Genomic DNA, 21,143 nt, shown 5'->3' with positions numbered 1-21,143 from the left:
CAAGTTTTAACTGTGTCTTTCTCCCATGGACTCCTCCAGCACCCCTCAGGGCAGCTTCTCCCTCCCAGTCCTGCCATCTTCATGCCCAGTGACCCCTCAGGAGTGATGCCCACCCTGTGGCCCTGCTTTCTGCTCCTCTGTCCACACTGTGAGCTGAAGTTCGCCTCCCAGAGGAAACTCTTGCCTCTTGTTCAGGCTCTGAGATGACTGCGTGTCGGTTCCCTCACACGCACACAGCCTACATCCGGTCCTAGGGAGGTGTGCATGCACCCCCCCTCCCCCCTCTGCCACATCCAGGCTCTAGGAGTGGAGGCCATACTCACCTCTGTCATCTGCTCCATCATCAAGGCACCCAGCCAGACACTGGTAGCTCATCCTTTAGATTTTTCCAGGCTGGGGTCTGTGTAGTCCACTGGATTGTCACCCTACAGGGGACGCACATTAAGTTTCTACCCAGGCCCCCTTTCCTTGGCCTTGAGGTGAGGGGCAGCTGACCCCCACTATTCTCCCTGAGGAGACTCAAAACACACAAATGGCTCTCTCAAAGAAATTCACACCAAGAACTCTCCTCCTTCACCTCTAACTCTTCTTTTACACCTTCAGTGTGGGTTAGGGAATTTAAGAGGGCTTCAGGTTTTTGACTCTCTCCATTATAGATTCAGTGTATGGTATAGGTATGTAGTGTCTTCCAAAAGACATGTATTTTCACATCTTGTTAAATGCACATTTAAATAACTACAACCATTATTGAATACGGTTAACAGCTACTGTTGAGCCCCTAATTTGTCCCAGACATGGTATTAGGCCCTATTTTACATCTCATTTAAAGTTGGAAGGACTGATGCTGAAGCTGAAGCTCCAATATTTTGGCCACCTGATGCAAAGAGCCAGCTCATTAGAAAAGACTCTGGTGCTGGGAAAGACTAAGGCAAAAGGAAAGGGGGATGGCAGAGGAGATGGTTAGACAGCATTCCCAACACAATGGACATGAGTCCAAGCAAGCTCCAGGAGACAGTGAAGGACAGGGAAACCTGGTGTGCTGCAACTCACGGGGTGTCAAAAGATCCAGACATGCCTTAGCGACTGAACAACATTTAAAGTTATTAACGGTTTAAATTCACTGAACGTTATTAATAGTTATAATTAACTTGATTTATCAATTTCATGAGTTCCCACAGATAACTGGCATTAAAAAATCTAGAGTGAGGTGGTATTAATAAGATTCTCAGTAGGAAGAAATATTTTTAAACCCTAGTTGCAGAACTGTAGATCTGGAAATGACGGCAAAAGTTATCCAACCTCACTCACTGCCCTTAAGAAGCAGCTGAGGTCCCGAGAGGCTGAGGGACGTGCCCAAGGTCATCAGAGTGACAGGAGATTGGAAGATAGGGACTGTCATTTGCTGCAGCTCTTGTTTGTGAAAAGTATTAGATACATTCTGATGCATACTGCTAATTTTAATATTTATCAAACCAATGGTAGAAATGACTTCTTAATGCAAAATAACTATTTCAGAGTCTTAAAAAATTGAACAATCTGGGCTTTCAACACGAGATAAAGCTGTGAGAATCCTAATCTACTGTACAGGAGAATAATGGATTCTTAATTGAATCTGTGCCTCAGAGTGGAAGAATGATTTTTAAATGGAAAATCTCACAGAGGTGGTGATGAGAAATGAGTTTAGCTAGATGAATGATCTCAAGAGAAACTAAGACAGCAAAGCCAGGATAGAGAGTGGCTTTTTCTTAAAGATTTCAAATAAACCAAATACAGGCAGTTTGTACCCAGATAGTGAACTACTATGCTTACTCTCATCTTCCTAGTCGTGGCACTGTCTCATGTTCTGACCTCTATTGGGTACAGTACCCCAGGGTTTCATAGATAGTTCTTAAAAAATAAGTATATATGGTATGATGATATTATTACTCTATTTATCAAGTACTGTTGGCAATCCAGGACATGCCATTCAGCATTCTCAGACTTCAGTCCTGCGTTCATTTACTGAAACACAACAAATCAAATGCTTCAGGGCTGGCAGGGCATCTAGAAATAATTTCATCCAATACGCTTCAAAGTTGGGAAAACTGAGGCCCAGAGAGAAAAGTAACTTGCCAGGAAGGTCACACAGTTAATGGCTCTCATCACAAAAGTAAAGCAGTTTGACAGATTCATGAACTCCTGGGTAGTTCCACCCTCAGCTCTGAGGACCTCGGAGTCACATTTTGTAGCCTGAAGTGCTAATTAAACCTGAGGAATTATGGACTTACTATTTATAGGTAGGAGTGAAGACATTAACTAGGCCATGAAACCTGGGGACACAGAAGGAGATTGTTTCCTGAGATGCACATATTACATCCAGCCTTTATATTTTAAGGAAGAACTTGGTTAATGCCATAGTCTCAACTTTCCAACTCTGATCTTCATCTTGACTTGCTACATATGCAGCCCTGAAGGACCATGACTGCAGCAGTTTTTTGCATCGTGAGATAAACATATAACTGTACTTCTGATAAATGCTGCTCTCACCAATAACAAAGGTTAAAACCATCCTTCTAAAAGTATCAATTGCTTCAAAGGACTATATTTCAAACCATTTTTTCAATATTTTGAATTTTAACTGGTAATAGTCAATATGCTCTCATGAATTTGAAAGTGAAAAGGAACCCACAAAAAAATATTTTTTTATCTCCCATGTTTCTTTTTACTGTTCAGAGTGGCTTTCACTGTACTGCCAACATCAAATCTCTCTTAGGAGGCCTCGTGGTGTGAACAAAAGCACCGAAATCAAAGAACTTCCAAGTTTTAATCTGTCAGAGACTGTGGTACTAGGGAAAGAGTCATGTGACCTCCCCATCAGTCCCATTTCTGTACAATGAGGATAAAACTCTGGAGGTACCTCTCTTGGATAATGTGTAGACTGGCTAATTAAAGCTAACTGACCCCCTGGAAAGAACCAAAAAATTCTATGTAAGAGCTGAGTATTTATGGGCCACTAACAGTCACAAAAACTCCTGAGACAGGATTCTGTGCAGACAGTACAATCTCTATTGGTGATTACTAATTACCCACTGATTACAAAGAAAGCTTTGAGGGTTCCCTAAGAGGGAAGGGAAAAGAAACATTGTACAATGTCATTCAACAACACCATCTTTATTCAAAAATATATATCTATGAGACATTTCAGAATATACTGCTACCGCCAATGGCAGCCTATACTTCTAAATAAACTCCTAAATTAATATACAAATTTAAGCTTTAAAAATATTCTTTAAGAAAAAAAACAAAACAAAACAAAGGAAGATTGAAGACTTTCTGAGGAACATGACCTAAAGGAAAGGTCTTGGAGGCCGATGGATGTCCTAAGTGTAGGAAAACACAAAACAAACCCCCCACCCCCACCCCACCTGGTCACCTCATACATACAAGGAGAAAGGGTCATTTAAATTAAACAAATGAAGTAAAAAGTACACTTGGGGAGGATGTGGGAGAATTGAGTTAAAAAACAAAAGCATTTCATTGGGGAAAAAAAAAAATAGGACTAACCTCCTTATAGGAAGTCTACTAGTAACAGGTGTTAAGAGGCCAACACATTCATTTACATAATTGCTACAGTTTCATCTCTTGCTCTTGCTGTAATAATTACGCACCAATCTCTAGTCAAAGACTCAATCAGATAAAACACAGCAGTGGGCAAAATCCATTATGTTATATAACATTTTCATCTAGCTGATGAGAGCAAATGCCTTCTCCACCTTTTTGGTTGGTTTGTGGCTGCTAAGATTCTGCTTCCTTGGTGAAAGCAGAGTATGTCCATGGCAATCTCTTTAGAAGCAGCTCGCCTGCAAGACCGCAGCAGCACACCACATGGGGAGAGGCTCATATGCAGATACAGCAAAGGCTGGAATTTATTTTGCAATTGTGATAAAGTCATTTACTGCCCTATGGCCTCTGGGAGAAACACTTTACAGACAGACCCATTAATTTAATAATGACAGGACGACAGGCAGTGTCGATATGTAACCAACACCCAGTCCATATTCAATCTGAAAAATAGCTTAAATGCTACGAGGTTCTACAGAGTTAAACTGCATACCTGCTGCGACTTTTCCTTGTTTTCGCTTCATGGCAGGCAGGAGAGCTTCCTGAAGGGAAGCCTGTTACACTTCTAAAAGCAGACATCACCATGCTCTAACACGTTGAACATGTAGAATCACATGTAATTGGTTTTTTTGGTAATCCTGAAAAGAGCAACTCAAAATGATGGAAATCCTGAAGCCCCCTCCAAGGAATTCCTTTTATAGCTTTTGGATTTCAGCCTCCGGGCTCTAATTCCTATTACACTATTAGGGCAAATTGTTTCCTGCCCTTTCCAATGTCAAAAATCAGCCTGCCAAATGAGAATGATTTACAGACAGCAGGCCTAGCCTTTACTAAAAGTAAGATAAAAATCCTAACTACATCATACAGTCATAATGTCAGCTGGCATGATAATGGAATTAAGACCCCCCAACTAATATCCCTCACTTTCCCCCTTCCCGAGATGGGTTATTCAGCGACACCTGACACAAAGCACTCCTCCCCCTAGGGGCAGAGACATGTACAGTGGTGTGAACTGAAGGACAGACAAGCATGCAGAGTGTTGGGTCTGCAGGGGAGAGCTTCAAGTTTAGTCACCATGCGGTGGACGTGCGCCCACACAGTGCATTAATTGGTAGTGTGTGCCCTATTCCCCCCAAGGGGTCAAAGCGACAGCAGAACCTGGACTCCCAGAAAGCCTTCAGTTTCAGGGGCCCACTGTGCTATTTCTAATAACTGCCTCAAACTTTCACAATGTGGGGCAAGGATAATGTTTCTAGAAACGTGCTCCTGAACAGAGAGGGTGGGACCCTTGATCAGAGCAGCCTGGGAAGGTTGATAGGAACCTTGAGCAAATACCTTATTTTTGATTCACGCTTGTGATCCCCGTGAGTCTGTCTCGGAACTGTGGCTTGATGTCCCAGATCAGCTTTGAATCTTTACTGCTAGATTCTCTAGTATGCTCACAGAACACGTGCACCTAACCTCTGGCAACACATTGCCAGAAGTCACAACAAGGGAGAATCTGAGATTTGGCAAACTCTTTATGGCGAAGACGCTCAAAACAGCTGTGCCTCCAACCTCTGGGGTGGATAGCAGCCAGGAAAGCCAGCGGCTCCAGACCCGAGGCCCCTGGCAGCAGCTGCCCTGCACCTGAACAAGCCCAGCTCGAGAAGGAGCAACTGCTTGCATGACACAGTGTCGTCATGAGGGACAGGATTCTTCTACACATGATTTTCATAACTTCTTAGGTGTACAAGAGAGGGCTAAAAGGGGAAAACCAAGGGGCATGGAAACATGAAGTGAGTTTGTATTCTTTCCAAGTATACATTGAAACTGGATTCCATTTGCCACTGTTCTCAATTGTGCTCGACAGAGGAGAGGCCGGAGAGGGAGGAGATTCAGTCTGTGGTTCTTTCTTGAGGATGGGGGCTGACTGAACGAGGGACAGAACCAGGGGCTTCCAGGTTATTTCCAACCATGACGTGCCCTCTTCTTTCTGCTGGTACAGATGGGAATCTGGGGCATGACACCTGCCCTAGTCAGTTGAAAACAGGTCACCAGCAGAGGGCAGGGGGGCCAAGCCCCCTGTGACGTTGGGCAGCAACGAGAGGTCTGGCAAGCTCTGAATGTGGGACTTGAGTTCCTTGCGGACCTGGGTTACCCGAGCAAGCTTCTGTTTATATTCCTGAGGAGACAAAGAGTTATGTTAAGGACAAAGAGAAAACAAGCTTCTGTTTATATTCCTGAGGAGACGATGCAGTTACGTTAAGGAGCTGATACAGATACTCTCAGCCTCCTAGTGTGTGTGCTCCTGACCAGAAAGCCCCTCACACATTCAGCTAGGCTACCAGGCTCAGGTTTTCAAATGCTCAAAAGCAAGACTTTACACAAAAAACGAAAGCTCTAGAGTTCGATATTGGCGATAGTGAATTAAATGGTATTTAACTGAGTGCTTGAGATCTGGAAGTAAAAAGTGATGTTTTGTATTTGTAGTGTCTTTGGTGCTTATCTATTTCAAAATACTTCGTAAGATAAAATAATGCTTGAGCTTTACAATTATTCTGAAGGCTCCACCTAGACATGACTAGGAAAACCACTCTAGAGCTAACTATTTTTTATGTTAAACTTAGATTAACCCAGAGTTAGCATCTTCATAGACAAGGACTTCAGAAGCTCAAAATTCCCACCACCACCACCTGGTTCAGGACTTCCTTGTTCCACAAGTAGGCACTGTAGCAAGGCCCTGCTGAGGCCTTCTAGCAGTCACCCCTAAACAGGCCCCTGGACTTATCTTTCAGAAGCCCAGCTTTCATCAAGTCCCTCCTCTGATAAAGGGAAGCATGGTGCCACACTATCTCCATGACTGATCTGAGTGCAAGGTCTTCTAAAATTAGCTCCTGCCCACATGCTGCACAGGCCAGAGCCTGCACTGGCCGTTTGTTCAGGATCCCCCTAAGCGCCTGAAGGGCTCTCTTTCTTCTCCTGGTCTCGGCAAGGTCCTGACTCTGCTCCTTCGCCAACTGCTGAGTCCTGCATCTCTAGGAAAATCTTTCCTCCTCGTCCAGTACACTGGTCCCCATCTCCGCTGGCTTCCTGGGCGCCGCGCCCCTAATGGACTGCTCTTAGGTGCTCTCTCCACATGTCAGAGTTCTGCGTTCCTCTAAAATACGACTTCCTTGATGACAGGAACTGAATATACTCTTCTCTTTCCTCAGCTCCCAGGTAAAAGGTCTTGGGTAACAACTCTAGGCCAGAGGACGCCTGTGGTTTATGGCTCCTTTAGGGCTCGACTTTTTTCCTTTTTTCACCCTCTTCGGTGTTTCTGCAAAGACAAGGAAGCTCCTGAGACTGGGCCCTTGCTGACTAAAGCCTCTCCTACAGGAACATAACAGAGCACTGGGCTGAGACACAAAGCCCTGGGCTTAGTCCTGGCTCCGACTCCCCAAGTTCCAGTGTGACTGTGGAGGTGTTCCCTCCTTTCCTCCATCCTTCTTTATCTGAAAATGGGGGAAGTGGAGCACCCATAAGGTTTTTCTTCATGTTCTAGATTCCTTCATACCAGATACCTTCCATATACTTCGAGAGGCAAAAGGTTTGAAGAAGAGTGATAAGATAGGAAATAGGTTAAAAAAAGAACACTTAGCTGAAGTTGTAAAGACAAACTCCAAGCAAGGAGTGGGAGAGGGAAGTGGGGAAATGAGCAGGGAGGCTCTGCCCCCAAGTGACTGCTGGCTGTCAGCCTTCCCCTTGAAGTGAGAGCTGCTCACACAAGTCCTCAAACAGAGTCAAGGGACAAGTAAAGAAAGGAGGCTCTTCTGCTGGCCCCTTCCTTTCCTCTGTAGACTTTACACAACTAAAATAATGACTTCTGTAAACTATTCCTAGTGACTCCCCCAACAAACCAGTAAGCACCCGAAGGCAAGGACCAAACCCAACTGCCTGCCCAGCAGTGCCCGCAAACAGTAACTATCTACACAGCTGCCCAATGAATTAACAATATATAAAAGATAGGATTATGTAACAGTAATCGCCTTTCATTCTTGAAACAAAAAACTGATTTCAAATCTGAGGATCTATTAATAAAATGTCAAAGTTCTCTGCTCTTCCTTCTACAAACAGTTTTCTCCTTTGTTTTTACAGATGTCACAGGAAGCTAACAGAGGAGACCTATTCTCTATTACTGGACACAGATTCATTTCTTGAACTTCTCCTGAATTCTAGGTACAAAAAGAGTAATAGTTACCCCTTGCTCCCTGTGACCATCCTCTGACCAAAGCTGACACATGAAAGCCATCTCAACTCAGAGCCATCCAGAGCAGTCAGAGAGTACTTCAGTTGAAGGAAGAATTCCTCAAGGACAGTTTGAAAATCACCGAGTCTCTGGAGAGCTGACCTAGGATCAGAATCCAAGGTTCGGTACTCTCGGGTGATCCTCAGACTAATTTAGCAAGTCCACCTGAGATCAAAAGGTGGTTGATTGGATTAACACTCCCACACCACCTTAAATTCAAACAACTCGCATCTTAAAAAAACAAAAACAAAAACAAAAAACCTCATTTGTTCCTCTTTAGGAGTACAAGAGGTGGGAGGGTATCTCTTCATGTTTCAGTTCAGTCGCTCAGTAGTGTCCGAGTCTGAGACCCCATGAATCACAGCACGCCAGGCCTCCCTGTCCATCACCAACTCCCGGAGTTCACTCAGACTCATGTGCATTGAGTCGGTGATGCCATCCAGCCATCTCATCCTTTGTCATCCCCTTCTCCTCCTGCCCCCAATCCCCCCAACATCAGGGTCTTTTCCAATGAGTCAACTCTTCGCATGAGGTGGCCAAAGTATTGGAGTTTTAGCCTCAGCATCAGTCCTTCCAATGAACACCCAGGAGTGGTCTCCTTTAGGATGGACTGGTTGGATCTCCATGCATTCTCAAGAGTCTTCTCCAACACCACAGTTCAAAAGCATCAATTCTTCGGCTCTCAGCTTTCTTCACAGTCCAACTCTCACATCCATACATGACCACAGGAAAAACCATAGCCTTGACTAGATGGACTTTTCTTGGCAAAGTAATATCTCTGCTTTTCAATATGCTATCTAGGTTGGTCAAACTTTCCTTCCAAAGAGTAAGTGTCTTTTAATTTCATAGCTGCAATCACCATCTGCAGTGATTTTAGAGCTCAAAAAAATAAAGTCTGACACTGTTTCCACTGTTTCCCTATCTATTTCCCATGAAGTGATGGGACCAAATGCCATGATCTTAGTTTTCTGAATGCTGAGCTTTAAGCCAACTTTTTCACTCTCCTCTTTCACTTTCATCAAGAGGCTCTTTAGTTCCTCTTCACTTTCTGCCATAAGGGCGGTGTCATCTGCATATCTGAGGTTATTGATATTCCTCTCGGCAATCTTGATTCCAGCTTGTGCTTCCTCCAGCCCGGCGTTTCTCATGATGTACTCTGAATATAAGTTAAATAAGCAGGGTGACAATATACAGCCTTGATGTACTCCTTTTCCTATTTGGAACCAGTCTGTTGTTCCATGCCCAGTTCTAATTGTTGCTTCCTGACCTGCATACAAGTCAGGTGGTCTGGTATTCCCATCTCTTTCAGAATTTTCCACAGTTGATTGTGATCCACACAGTCAAAGGCTTTGGCATAGTCAATAAAGCAGAAATAGACGTTTTTCTGGAACTCTCTTACTTTTTTGATGATCCAGCAGATGTTGGCAATTTGATCTCTGGTTCCTTTGCCTTTTCTAAAACCAGCTTGAACATCAGGAAGTTCACGGTTCATGTACTGCTGAAGCCTGGCTTGGAGAATTTTGAGCGTTACTTTACTAGCATGTGAGATGAGTGCAATTGTGTGGTAGTTTGAGCATTCTTTGGCATTGCCTTTCTTTGGGATTGGAATGAAAACTGACCTTTTCCAGTCCTGTGGCCACTGCTGAGTTTTCCAAATTTGCTGGCATATTAAGTGCAGCACTTTCACAGCATCATCTTTCAGGATTTGAAATAGCTCAATTGGAATTCCATCACCTCTGCTAGCTTTGTTCATAGTGATGCTTTCTAAGGCCCACTTGACTTCACATTCCAGGATGTCTGGCTCTAGGTGAGTGATCACCATCGTGATTATCTGGGTCATGAAGATCTCATCATGTTTAGATTGCTATTATATTCTAGATATCATTAGAGAAAATTCATTGTAATGAAAGGAAGTATGTTCCACATTAAAGTCCTCTTTTCATAGCACTCTGAAAGTGGATGGATCAGGCCCACACATCCTCGTGACCCAGGGAGGTCTTCTTGTTTTCTACCCACAGACATTTCTATTTTAAGAGCAGGTTCATGAGTCTAGGAGGAGGGCATCACTAGACAAAGGATGAAAGCAGGAGCCAGTGAACAAGATTAAAAAAAAAAAGAATTGCAAGATACGACATTAATATATAAAAGTCAATTGCTTTCCTATATACTGGCAATGAACTAGTGGAATTGAAATTAAAACCCAATACCATTTACATTAGTTTTAAAACAATGAAGTACTTAAGTATAAAGCTAACAAAATATCTATGACATCTACAAGAGGAAAACTACAAAATTCTGATGATAGAACATAGAAGAGGTTAATAAATAGAGAGATATTCCATGTTGATGGATAGGAAGATGCAGTTCTCTTACAATGTCAGTTCTCAACTTGATCTGCAGATCCAAGGCAATCTCAATCAAAACCACAGCAAGTTATTTTGAAGATATAAACAAACTAATTCTAAAGTTTATACGGTGAGGCAAGAGATTCTGAAGAGTCAACACACTATTAAAAGAACAAAGCTAGACACTACTTAACGCTAAGACTTACTTTAAGCTGTTGTAATCAAGAACGCAATGCTGGCAAAAGAACAGACAAAAAGATGAGTGCAACAGAACAGAGGGCCCAGAGTGTATAAACAGTCAGCCAATCTTTGACAAAGGAGCAAAGGCAATACAATGGCGAGCAGATAGTATTTTACACACAACATCAACAACATGATCCATGAAAGAAATGACAAACTGGATTTCATTAAAATGAAAATTTCGACTCTAGAAAAGACTGCCAAGAAAATGAAAAGATAAGCCCGAGACTGGGAGAAAATATCTGTGAAAGACATCATATGTCATCAAGGAAATGCAAATTAAAACAATACTGAGGGCTTCCCTGGTGGTCCCCATAGTTAAGAGTCCACCTTGCAATGCAGGGGATACAAGTTTGATCCCTGTTCTAGGAAGATCCCACATGCATCAGGGCAACTGAGACCATCTGCCACAACTACTGAGCCCGTGCTCTGGAGCTTGTGCTACTGAAGCTCACACACCCTAAAGTCTGTGCTCTGCAGCCACTGCAATAAGAAGCCCCCATACCACAGTGAAGAGTAGCTCCCACTCGCTGCAACTAGAGAAAGCCTGCACACAGCAACAAAGACCCAGCACAGCAAAAAATAAAATACACACAAAAAACAAAAACAACACTGAGATACCACCCCATACCTGCTAGAACAGTCAGAGTGCAGAAAAGACATCGCCATGTGCTGGCGAGACGCAGAGCGAGAGGAATGCTCAGATACACCACCGGTGGGAGTGCAACATGGCACAGCCACTGTGGAAGACAATTTGGTAACTTCTTACAAAACCAAACATACTCTTACCATATGACTATGCTGGCTGGTATTTACCCAAAGGAGTTGAATATCTGTGCCCACACAAATACCATCACACCACCGTTTACAGCAGCCTTATTCATAATTACCCAAAGCTGGAATCAACCAAGACGTCAAGTAGGGGAGTGGATAAACTCTGGTACATCCAAACAAGAGAGTAGACTAAAAAGAAATGAGTACATCAAGGCTGTATATTGTGACCTTGCTTATTTAACTTCAATTAAATAAGCAGAGTACATTGTGTAAAATGCTGGGCTAGATGAAGCACAAGCTGGAATCAAGATTGCTGGGAGAAATATTAATAACCTCAGATGCGAGGATAACACCATCCTTATGGCAGAAAGCAAAGAGGAACTGAAGAGCCTCTTGATGAAAGTGAAAGAGGTGAAAATGCTGGCTTAAAATTCAACATTCAAAAAACTACGGTCATAGCATCTGGTCCCATCGCTTCATGACACCTAGATGGGGAAACAATGGAAACAGTAACAGACTTTGTTTTCCTGGGCTCCAAAATCACTGCAGATGGTGACTGCAGCCATGAAATTAAAAGGTGCTTGCTCCTTGGAAGAAAAGCTATGACAAACCTAGATAGCATATAAAAACAGAGACATTACTTTGCAGACAAAGGCCCGTCTAGTCAAAGCTATGGTTTTTCCAGTTGTCATGTATGGATGTGTGAGTTGGACTATAAAGAAAGCTGAGTGCAGAAGAACTGATGCTTTTCAACTGTGGTGTTGAGAAGACTCCTGAGAGTCCCTTAGACTGCAAAGATATCAAATGAGTCAATGCTAAAGGAAATCAACCCTGAATATTCATTGGAAGGACTGATGCTGAAGCTTCAATACGATCAGCCACCTGATGTGAACAGCTGACTCACTGGAAAAGACCCCGATGCTGGGAAAGATTGACGGCAGGAGGAGAAGGGGATGACAGAGGATGAGATGGTCGGATGGTATCCCCAACTCAGTGGACGTGAGTTTGAGCAAGCTCCAGGAGATGGTGAAGGACAGGGAAGCCTTGCGAGCTGCAGTCCATTCAATGGGGTTGCAAAGAGTCTGGACATGACTGGGTAACTGAACAACAACAAAAATAAATGAGCTATCAAGCCATGAAAAGACAGGGAAAAACTCTAAATGCGTATTATTTAGTGAAAGAAGCCAATCTGGAAAGGTTAACTACTGTGTGACTCCAACTCTATGACGTTCTGAAAAAGGCAAAACCATGGATACAAAGGTTGGGGGGAGAAGGCAGGGATGAACAGGTGAAGCAGATGATTTTTAGGGTAGTAGAAATACAATAGTGATGAATTACACATCTGTCCAAACCCACAGAATGTCCAGCACCGATGTGAACTCTAGTATAAACTACTGACTTCAGGTAATTACTAATACAGTGTCAGCACAGGTTCCTCAGGGTTTCCCTGGTGGCTCAGACAGTAAGGGATCCACTTGCAATGCGGGAGACCTGGGTTCAATCCCTGGGTTGCGAAGATGCCCTGGAAAAGAGAACAGCTATCCACTCCAGTATTCTAGCCTGGCGAATTCTGTGGACAGAGGAGTCTGGCGGGCTACAGTCCATGGGGTTGCGAAGAGACTGAACAACTTTCACTACTCACTATGCGGGTTCATCAAGAGCAAAAATGTGCCCCATCTGGAGGACATCGATAGTGGGGGAGATAATACAGGTCTGGGGATAAGGGAGTATATAGGAAATCTCTGTACCTTCCTCTTAATTTTGCTGTGAACCTAAAATTGTTCTGAAAAATGGTGAATCGGCCAACTGGTTAAAATGTATCAGCAAGAGCCACTAGGTATATACTCTGAATATCTAAATACAGGTAAAGACTGCCTTTAACACTGTTAAAACACTTCTGGACAGGGGGAGAATAAGATCCCACAAGCCATATGGCACAGCTGAAAAAACAAACATAAATAAACAAACAAAACTGTTAAAATATGTAGCTGCTTAACTGGGACAGCTGAATGACCCCATTTAATGCCTTGAGGAAAGACAAACAGGTTAGAGCTCACTCCAAGCTCTGATTAGGTCAAACTGAGGCTATAGTAATTTTATAGTCCCCTAAACAGATTTAGTAGTAACTGACTCTGTGATATCCTAACCTTTTTTTTAAAAATTAGACTCAGCCTTTTCCCAAGTGTATATGTGTACAGCTTGTGTCAGACTCTGTGCGACCCCATGGACTGTAGCCTACCAGGCTCCTCTGTTCATGGGATTATCCATGCAAGAATACTGGAGTGGGTTACCATTTCCTCCTCCAGGGCATCTTCCCAACTGAGGGACCGAACCTGCATTGGCAGGTAGATTCTTTAATACTGAGCCACCTAAGAAGCGCTTAATGCTGCCACTGACCAACAGAAAATTAAGCATGAATCCAAATAAAACTACTCCCCCAGACACAAATCCAGCCTTTACCTGTCTCCACTTCTTCCCTCAGCTGGGGCAGGGCACACCCTTGATAGCTGCCTTCCTGTTATTCACTTAGGTTCTAAACAGGCAAAGGAGACAGACCTCAGGAGAATCCAAGCATCTTTTTCCTCAAGGTACTAGTCTGCTCTCTGACAATTAAGACCCATAAGCTCTGCAAGGCTACACCCCGAGCCCTCAGGAACTCCTGTTCTCGGCAGAAATCAAGGATTTTTTTCAAGATACCATGAAAACGAACTTCCAAGTGATGAGACCCATTCAAATTCTTTGGACTCACTCAAGTGTGCTGCGTCCCACAATCTCTGCAGCACACCAAGTACCAGACAGACAAATGATTCGACAAGGCAGTCACATGCTCCTTGCTTTAAATATCTTAGATTTGTGTATAACAGAGGACTCAGCCTTTACTCTAAGGCTCCCACTACCCTGCCTGGTCCAGAACTCGCGATGGAGCTCTGCACCATTTACACCAGCAGATGCCACCCTGCCCTGCTCCTGTTTCTCAGTCTTCTCTCCCCACCAGCTGATTCACCTCACCCACACTTCACTTGGCTCTTTTTCACACTCGTATCTTCAGACACTTGCCTTTTCCTCCACTACCAGGCAAGCACGGAAAGACAAGACAAACCCAGGAAGTGCTGTTGCTTTTCCTTCCCTGCTCATGCATAATTTACACTGGGGTGGTGGCAGAGGCAAAGGGTTGAGCCGAATCTGCCGTTCGCTACAGGCACTCACTGCAGCAAAACATCTCCCCACCGACCCCCACCACGACCCCCACCACGGGGAGCCATGAAACAGGCAGGCGTTCTACCAGACTTGCGGCTACTGCTGCCCTGGTGCAGGATCCTGGAGGGGAGGTAGTGGAGGGAGGAGCAGGCATGCATGATGAACTGCCTGGGTTTCTGTGATCACCAAGAAATGCTGAAAACAGAGAAGGTAAAGGACGGAGGTGTGGCTCTAAGACTGAGCCTAGGATTTATGTTCCTGGCAAAATTCTGGAATCTTGCCTCAAAGATTCTTTGAACCAGAAGTAGAAAATGTGTCCAACATCCCCCTGCTTCCTATGGACCCAGCTGACACTGTGGGAACAGCCCAGCACAGTGCAGAGAGACAACTGGCCGAGGGAAGCGAGGCTGACACATTCTTTGCCTTTTTTGGTTAGAGGGGTAAGCCAGACCTGACACACTGCAGATGAGCTGGGGGATAAGACGGTTAGAAATGACAGGGGCCAATGTCGCAACGACCTTTCGAGGAGAATTTCACTTTCAAAACAAACAAAAATTGTAAGCATTTCCTCTAGCAACTCATGTAACAAATACAGATCAAAATGTAAACTGTCAAACCTATGTTTTTTCCTTGCTAAGAAGTATTTACACAACAAAAATTATGTTAGAAATAACACCAAAGGCAGGGGCTTGATTTGATAAGATTTCCAGTAACAAGATGCCTGTTTTCCTTTATCTGGCCCTGTTGTGCTATAGGACATATGGTATATAAAAATCACCACTGCTCAGCTACTTTCAATTAAGAATTATAAAGGGTTATTATGCATGAAGAAGTTTATGAAGGGCCCAGTTTGAAACGTGATCTGCCACACTGAATTAAAGTCAAAGAACGGCTTCATCACAGGAACGCCAAGGTAGCCAGGCAGAAAGGGAAAGCTGAACCTTACCCCAAGGTTACTTAACATGCCCCCTCAGCCCTCTTGTCTTTCCAGGAGGCTTAACTCTATAGTTGCTGAGGCTATAGACTTAGAAATCTACACTTTGAAATCATAGCTTCAACTTAAACTACAACTAATTAACTCATCCTTCATTTTTTATGGAAAAATACAGTCTCTAAATCTTTGGGCTGAAAATAAGAATGCTGCTTTTAATTTTTCAAGGATCTACATGGGAACATTAAAAACCCATCACTGACTCGCACCTCTCTCCTAGCCAGCTCCATTGCTCCATGTGACTTAGCGGCAGCTGTGACATTTCAAAATGATCCCTTCTGAGGTGTCACAGCAGGGCTGGAGCTGCTGAGTTAAGATGCTGGGGAAGATACATGGAAAAGAAAGCTGTGGCTCTGATTCTAGTCTTCAGTGGCTCTCAGCTCCGTTACCACAACCAGTAATAAAGGGACTACTACTGTTGGGGCTCCGAGTGGGCTACCTCAAAATGGTATACCATGGCATAGTAATTATCTGAAGCTGCATGAAAAGCACTGATATAAGAAATTAAAAAACAAGAAAAACTCTGATCCTCTTCTGTCTCCCTGAAAAGCAGGAAATAAATCTCTAGAGTGAAAGGTTCGCTTTCTGCATCTGGAGGTGGAAAGACAGACACCCTAATTGTCAGAGACAGGAATTCAGAGCTGAGGAGCCTGTATAAACAAACTCTGTTACTTCTCTGATTTACTACCCCACACTCAAATTCTGTTTAGATTCTCTTCTAATGAAGCACCCAAAGCCTAAGTTTCTTTGTGCTGTCCATTCCTTACAAATTTACTGTGTAAAAAGTATAAAAGCTGCCTGCTTTGGTTACTTCTTAGGTCTCATATTTAGAAGACCTCTGTGTATATGAAAAAAAAGAACACATTTCTTTTTCTCCTCTTAATCTGCCTTCTGTCCTTTTTGTTTTTTGTTTTAGTAGTACAGTCACAAGAGGAGCAGAGGGGGAAATCCCCCCTCTCCAAAAAGTACACACACAGTGTTTCTCAGGAGGGAAAGTGACAAAATTACAATTCGAAGTATTCGCAGAGCAATACATTACTTTACCAACAAAGGTCTGTCTAGTCAAAGCTATGGTTTTTCCAGTAGTTATGTATGGATGTGAGAGTTGGACCATAAAGAAAGCTGAGCGCTGAAGAATTGATGCTTTTGGACTGTGGTGTTGGAGAAGATTCTTTAGAGTCCCTTGGACAGCAAGGAGATCAAACCAGTCAATCCTAAAATAATTCAGTTCTGAATATTCATTGGAAGGACTGACGCTGAAGCTCCAATACTTTGGCCACCTGATGTCAAGAACTGACTCACTGGAAAAAACCCTGATGCTGGGAAAGATTAAAGGTAGGAGGAGAAGGGGATGACAGAGGATGAGATGGTTGGATGGCATCACCGACTCGATGGACATGAGCTGGAGCAAGCTCCAGGAGTCGGTGATGGACAGGGAAGTCTGGCGTGCTGCAGTCCATGAGGTCGCAAAGAGTCAGACAACTGAGCGACTGAACTGATTGGCAGAATCAAATGGGAACTGGCTTCTTAAGCTGGAAATCATACCACAAAGTGTTTTTGAAGTATTTCTTTCTCCCCAGAAGACCCTCTACACAAAAGGTTTACAGGAGCTTCTACTATCACAACAAAAACCTCCTTCTGAGAGGGATTTGAAAAAGCAAGGGAAGAAGAATGAAAAGTTACTGTGTATCATGTCCGACTCTTTTGCAACTATAGCCAGCCAGGCTCCTCTGTCCACCCAATTCTCCAGGCAAGAATACTGGAGTGGGTTGCATTCCCACTTCCAGGGAAATCTTCCCAACCCAGGGATCAAACGTGGGTTTCCTGCATTGCAGGCAGATTCTTTACCATCTGAGCCACCAAGGAAGCCCAACACACATAATTAATAAAAATGAAACTAACAAAAGTAAAATCCATTTTGCGTGCATGTGTGTGAAGTCACTTCAGTTGTGTCCGACTCTTCGTGACCCTTGGGACTGGAGTCTGCCAGGCTCCTCTGTCCATGGGATTCTCCACGCAAGAATACTGGAGTGGGCTGCCGTGCCCTCCTCCAGGGGACTTTCCCGACCCAGGGCCTGAACCCACATGTCTTCTGTCTTCTGTACTGGCAGACGGGTTCTTTACCACAAGTGCCACCTGGGAAGCCCAAACTCCATTTCGGGACTGGGCAAATTTTCAAATCGTAATGTAATAATAAAGCTAAAATTTACAATTGAACAGATGCCTGTGAAAGTGCTTTAAAAAGAGACTAATTTAAAAATGCACCTGGGTCCCTCAAAAATGCTTACACCATTTATACAATGGGTCCCTCATACAAAACCAGGTAAAAGCAAACCACTAATGTACAGGAAGTATATTTATAATTAATTCATTTTTTAAAAAGTTAGCCTTCAAAAACCACAAGCTTTATGCAAATAAAGCCCCCACAAACTGATTTCCTTAATAACCATTTTAATAAAAAACCAAGTTATTGATGCTGTGCAAACATGAAAGGTTCAAGCAGACCTTTCAACCCTTTCTCCTGTTGAGCCTGATGCTGGTGGAGTCAAGTATTCCTGCAGGGCAGTGAGAAGCAAAGGGCATTTTTCACACAAAATAACTTTAAGTTTGTTATAATTTAAAGTGCTAAAAGGTCTGCCTGGAGCAAGGTGGCCTGTAGGCTACTGCTCTGCATTTGATACAGCTCTCCCTACAAGCAATAAAAAGTTTTCACTTCCTCCTGTTAGCAAAAAAAAAAAAAAAAAAGGAAGTAAAATGCATTTCCTAACTCTCCCATAAGACTGAAGGTATGTCACCCTCCCATGGGAGGGAGGTCTCCATAGTAAAACAGAAAAAACCTGGAGTCAGAAATTCCAGATTCAGGGACTTTCCTGGTGGCCCAGTGGCTAAGACTCCACTTGGTGTTCCCAATGCAGGGGGCCTAGGTTCAATTCCTGGTCAGGGATCTAGATCCTATATGCTGTAGCTAAGACCCAGCTCAGTCAAATAAATAAATAAGAAAGAGCTGGACACGACTGGGTGACTGAGCATCCACACACTCAGGTGAGAGATGGTGTCAGTTGCGACTACAGTGGTGAGTGGAGACAGAGATGAAGAGAAGGAGGACAAATTCAAGAAAAACTGAGGAGATAAAAATCACAATGGCTTGGCGACTACTCCAATGTGGAAGAGAGGTGGCGGGAGGCTGTCTTGCAGAGCTGCAGCGGTGGAGCTGAAGAAGCGACTGGGACATCAGGTGAGTGAAGTGACTCAGGTGGGAGGTGGGAAAAACACGAAGAGAAACACTGGATGAGGCCCAGCGTCTGGCTCTGATGAAAGACAGTTGTAAGGGAGAAGATGGTGAATGTGATCATATTAAGTATGAGGTGTCTGTGGAAATTAGATACATGGGTCTTAAGTACAAGGAAGGATCTAGGTATAGACCTAGATTGAAGCCATCAGCACAGAGGTGGTAGCTGAAGCCACTTCAGAGAATGAGAATGACAAAAAGCTAAAGGAATATCCATTTATTGGGCAAGAATAGAGAAAAGCACATTAAAGGACAAAAAGCCTAGAACCAGCAGAAGGTGGGATCCAGAAACCAAGAGAAGGAAAACACACAAAAAGTAATAAACAGTATTAAATGCTATAGTTTCTAGCCTCTAGCCCTTGCTGGTCTGGTGGCTAGGATTCCTGGTTTTCATGTAGATGACTGTTAAGTCACTAAGTCGTGTCCGACTCTTTGTGACCACATGGACTATAGTCTGCCAGGCTTCTCTGTCCATGGAATTCTCCAGGCAAGAATACTGGAGTGGGCTGCCATTCCATTCTTTCTCCAGGAGATCTTTCTGACCTAGTAATTGAACCTGGGTCTTCTGCATTGTAGGCAGATTCTTTACCAACTGAGCCACCAGGGAAGCCCCCATTAAATGCCACAGAGAAGGCCAAAAAGAGAAAAGAAAAAGAGAGCCCGAGACGGAGAAATATCTTTAGGCTTTTGTGATTAGACTATTGGTGTGGGGGGGTGCTCAGTCATGTCCAGCTCTTTGCGACTGCAAAGAAGCTCTCCAGGCTTCTTTGTCCATGGGCTTCTCCAGACGAGAATACTTGAGTAGGCTGTCATTTCCTCCTCCAGGGGATCTACCCGACTCAGGAATCAAACCTGAGTCTCCTGAGGCTCCTGCACTGGAAGACTGATTATTTTACTGCCAAGCCATCTGAGAAGCCCCAGGCTCCTGGTGGGGGATTCTAAAGACAGTAATGGAGATGTACCTACCAAGCTGCAGTAGGGTAAGCAGAGACAAAACGGGGAGTCACAACGCAGTGATGCGGTAAAAAAGGGAGAGTAGTAGTGACGCGTGGTGTGTTCGTGTGAACACACGTGTGAACGTGATATAAAAACCATATTAGAGAGGCAAGGCATGATACACCTGCTGAGAAGGAGCCCTTCAGCCAGCCTACTGGAGACTTTTTACACAGAAAGGAAAATAACTTGGTCCTAAAGGTCCTTCGGAGAAGGCAATGGCAACCCACTCCAGTACTCTTGCCTGGAAAATCCCATGGACGGAGGAGCCTAGTGGGCTGCAGTCCATGGGGTCGCGAAGAGTCAGACACTACTGAGTGACTTCACTTTGACTTTTCACTTTCATGCTTTGGAGAAGGAAATGGCAACGCACTCCAGTGTTCTTGCCTGGAGAATCCCAGGGATAGTGGAGCCTGGTGGCTGCCGTCTATGGGGTCGCAGAGTTGGATGCGACTGAAGCAACTTAGCAGCAGTAGCAGCAGCAGGGGTCCTGTGCGCTACCTCTTTATTACGGGTGAAGGTAAAATTGTTATTTTATAAATGAAAAACCATGCCAAAGATAGGAGGCTGCCAAAACCACTGACTGGCCTCAGTAGAGAAAGTCGCCAAGAGCCTGGAATGGGCACTGCGGACCCTCATCACTAAATCCTGACTGGGGTTAAATGATATATTTCTGGGAATAACTCCTTGTGAGTCTTATGTCCCACAGAGCAGAAACAATGGTGGGCAAAATAAAAGCACCAAACAGAGCCTACCAGACACCATGAAGGAAAAAGTGGGATGAGTCTATTTTAATCACTATCAAAACCCCAAGAATGCTTAGAAAGCCACCAGCAAATTTTTGCTGAGTTGAAGTTCGCAAAGTTACTCTGCTTAAAATTCTCAAAGAACCTCATGACTGGAGTAGGAGAGATGTCCATACTTTTTCCTAAAGACGTTGAAAGAATCTGAATAAGGAGGAGAACAAATAAGGAGGCTTGCAGAGTCACAGAGAAAGTTGACTGGTACCATCACTTCTTCATGTGAAGCATGCCATACCTTTGGGAGCTCAGGGACTTTGTAAAGGTTTCATGTTGACTCCTTATTATAAGCAAGCAAATTTTTCCTCTAAACATGGAAAAAGACTCATTCTGACCTTACTTTAAGCCCTTCATTTTATAAGGGAAAACAAAGTCAGAGATACAACTTACAAAATTGCAGAGCATGCCATAATCTAGTTTCACTTTCTTCAAAAACCACAACTTACAGTGGGAGCAGAAGGCCCACCTGAACAGGAGGAGGAACATTCATAAAAACCAAAATAGAGGTTTGTTCAAAATAACATGCACCCCTTGGGTCAAACAGACACTTAAGACACAAGAGCTCAAATTTCTGTAATCTGAACTCTGCTCTCAAAGCTATGCTCACTCAAGTCAATGTTATAATAAGTAGTTGCCATCTTCA

The 21,143-nt window shown here is 43.8% G+C and overlaps 1 protein-coding gene across 2 annotated transcripts in view; it reads right to left on the bottom strand.

Annotated features, from left to right (window-relative positions):
* Window positions 1-3,134: 3,134 nt before the first annotated feature.
* Window positions 3,135-21,143, bottom strand: part of RPRD1B (regulation of nuclear pre-mRNA domain containing 1B) — a 58,213-nt gene continuing 40,204 nt past the window's right edge. The window contains exon 7 of one of the 2 annotated variants that reach the window (XM_012189177.5): window positions 3,135-6,901. In XM_012189177.5, the coding sequence (XP_012044567.1) occupies window positions 6,884-6,901 (18 nt within the window). In that variant the 3' untranslated portion in view covers window positions 3,135-6,883. The remainder of the gene's footprint in view (window positions 6,902-21,143) is intronic. The other variant, XM_004014564.5, reaches the window with a different exon arrangement.

This window comes from Ovis aries, chromosome 13 (genome assembly GCF_016772045.2).
Source record: "Ovis aries strain OAR_USU_Benz2616 breed Rambouillet chromosome 13, ARS-UI_Ramb_v3.0, whole genome shotgun sequence".
Lineage (NCBI taxonomy): Eukaryota > Metazoa > Chordata > Mammalia > Artiodactyla > Bovidae > Ovis > Ovis aries.
Note: the sequence above shows the minus strand (reverse complement) of the source record. Positions and strands in the feature narration are given on the sequence as shown.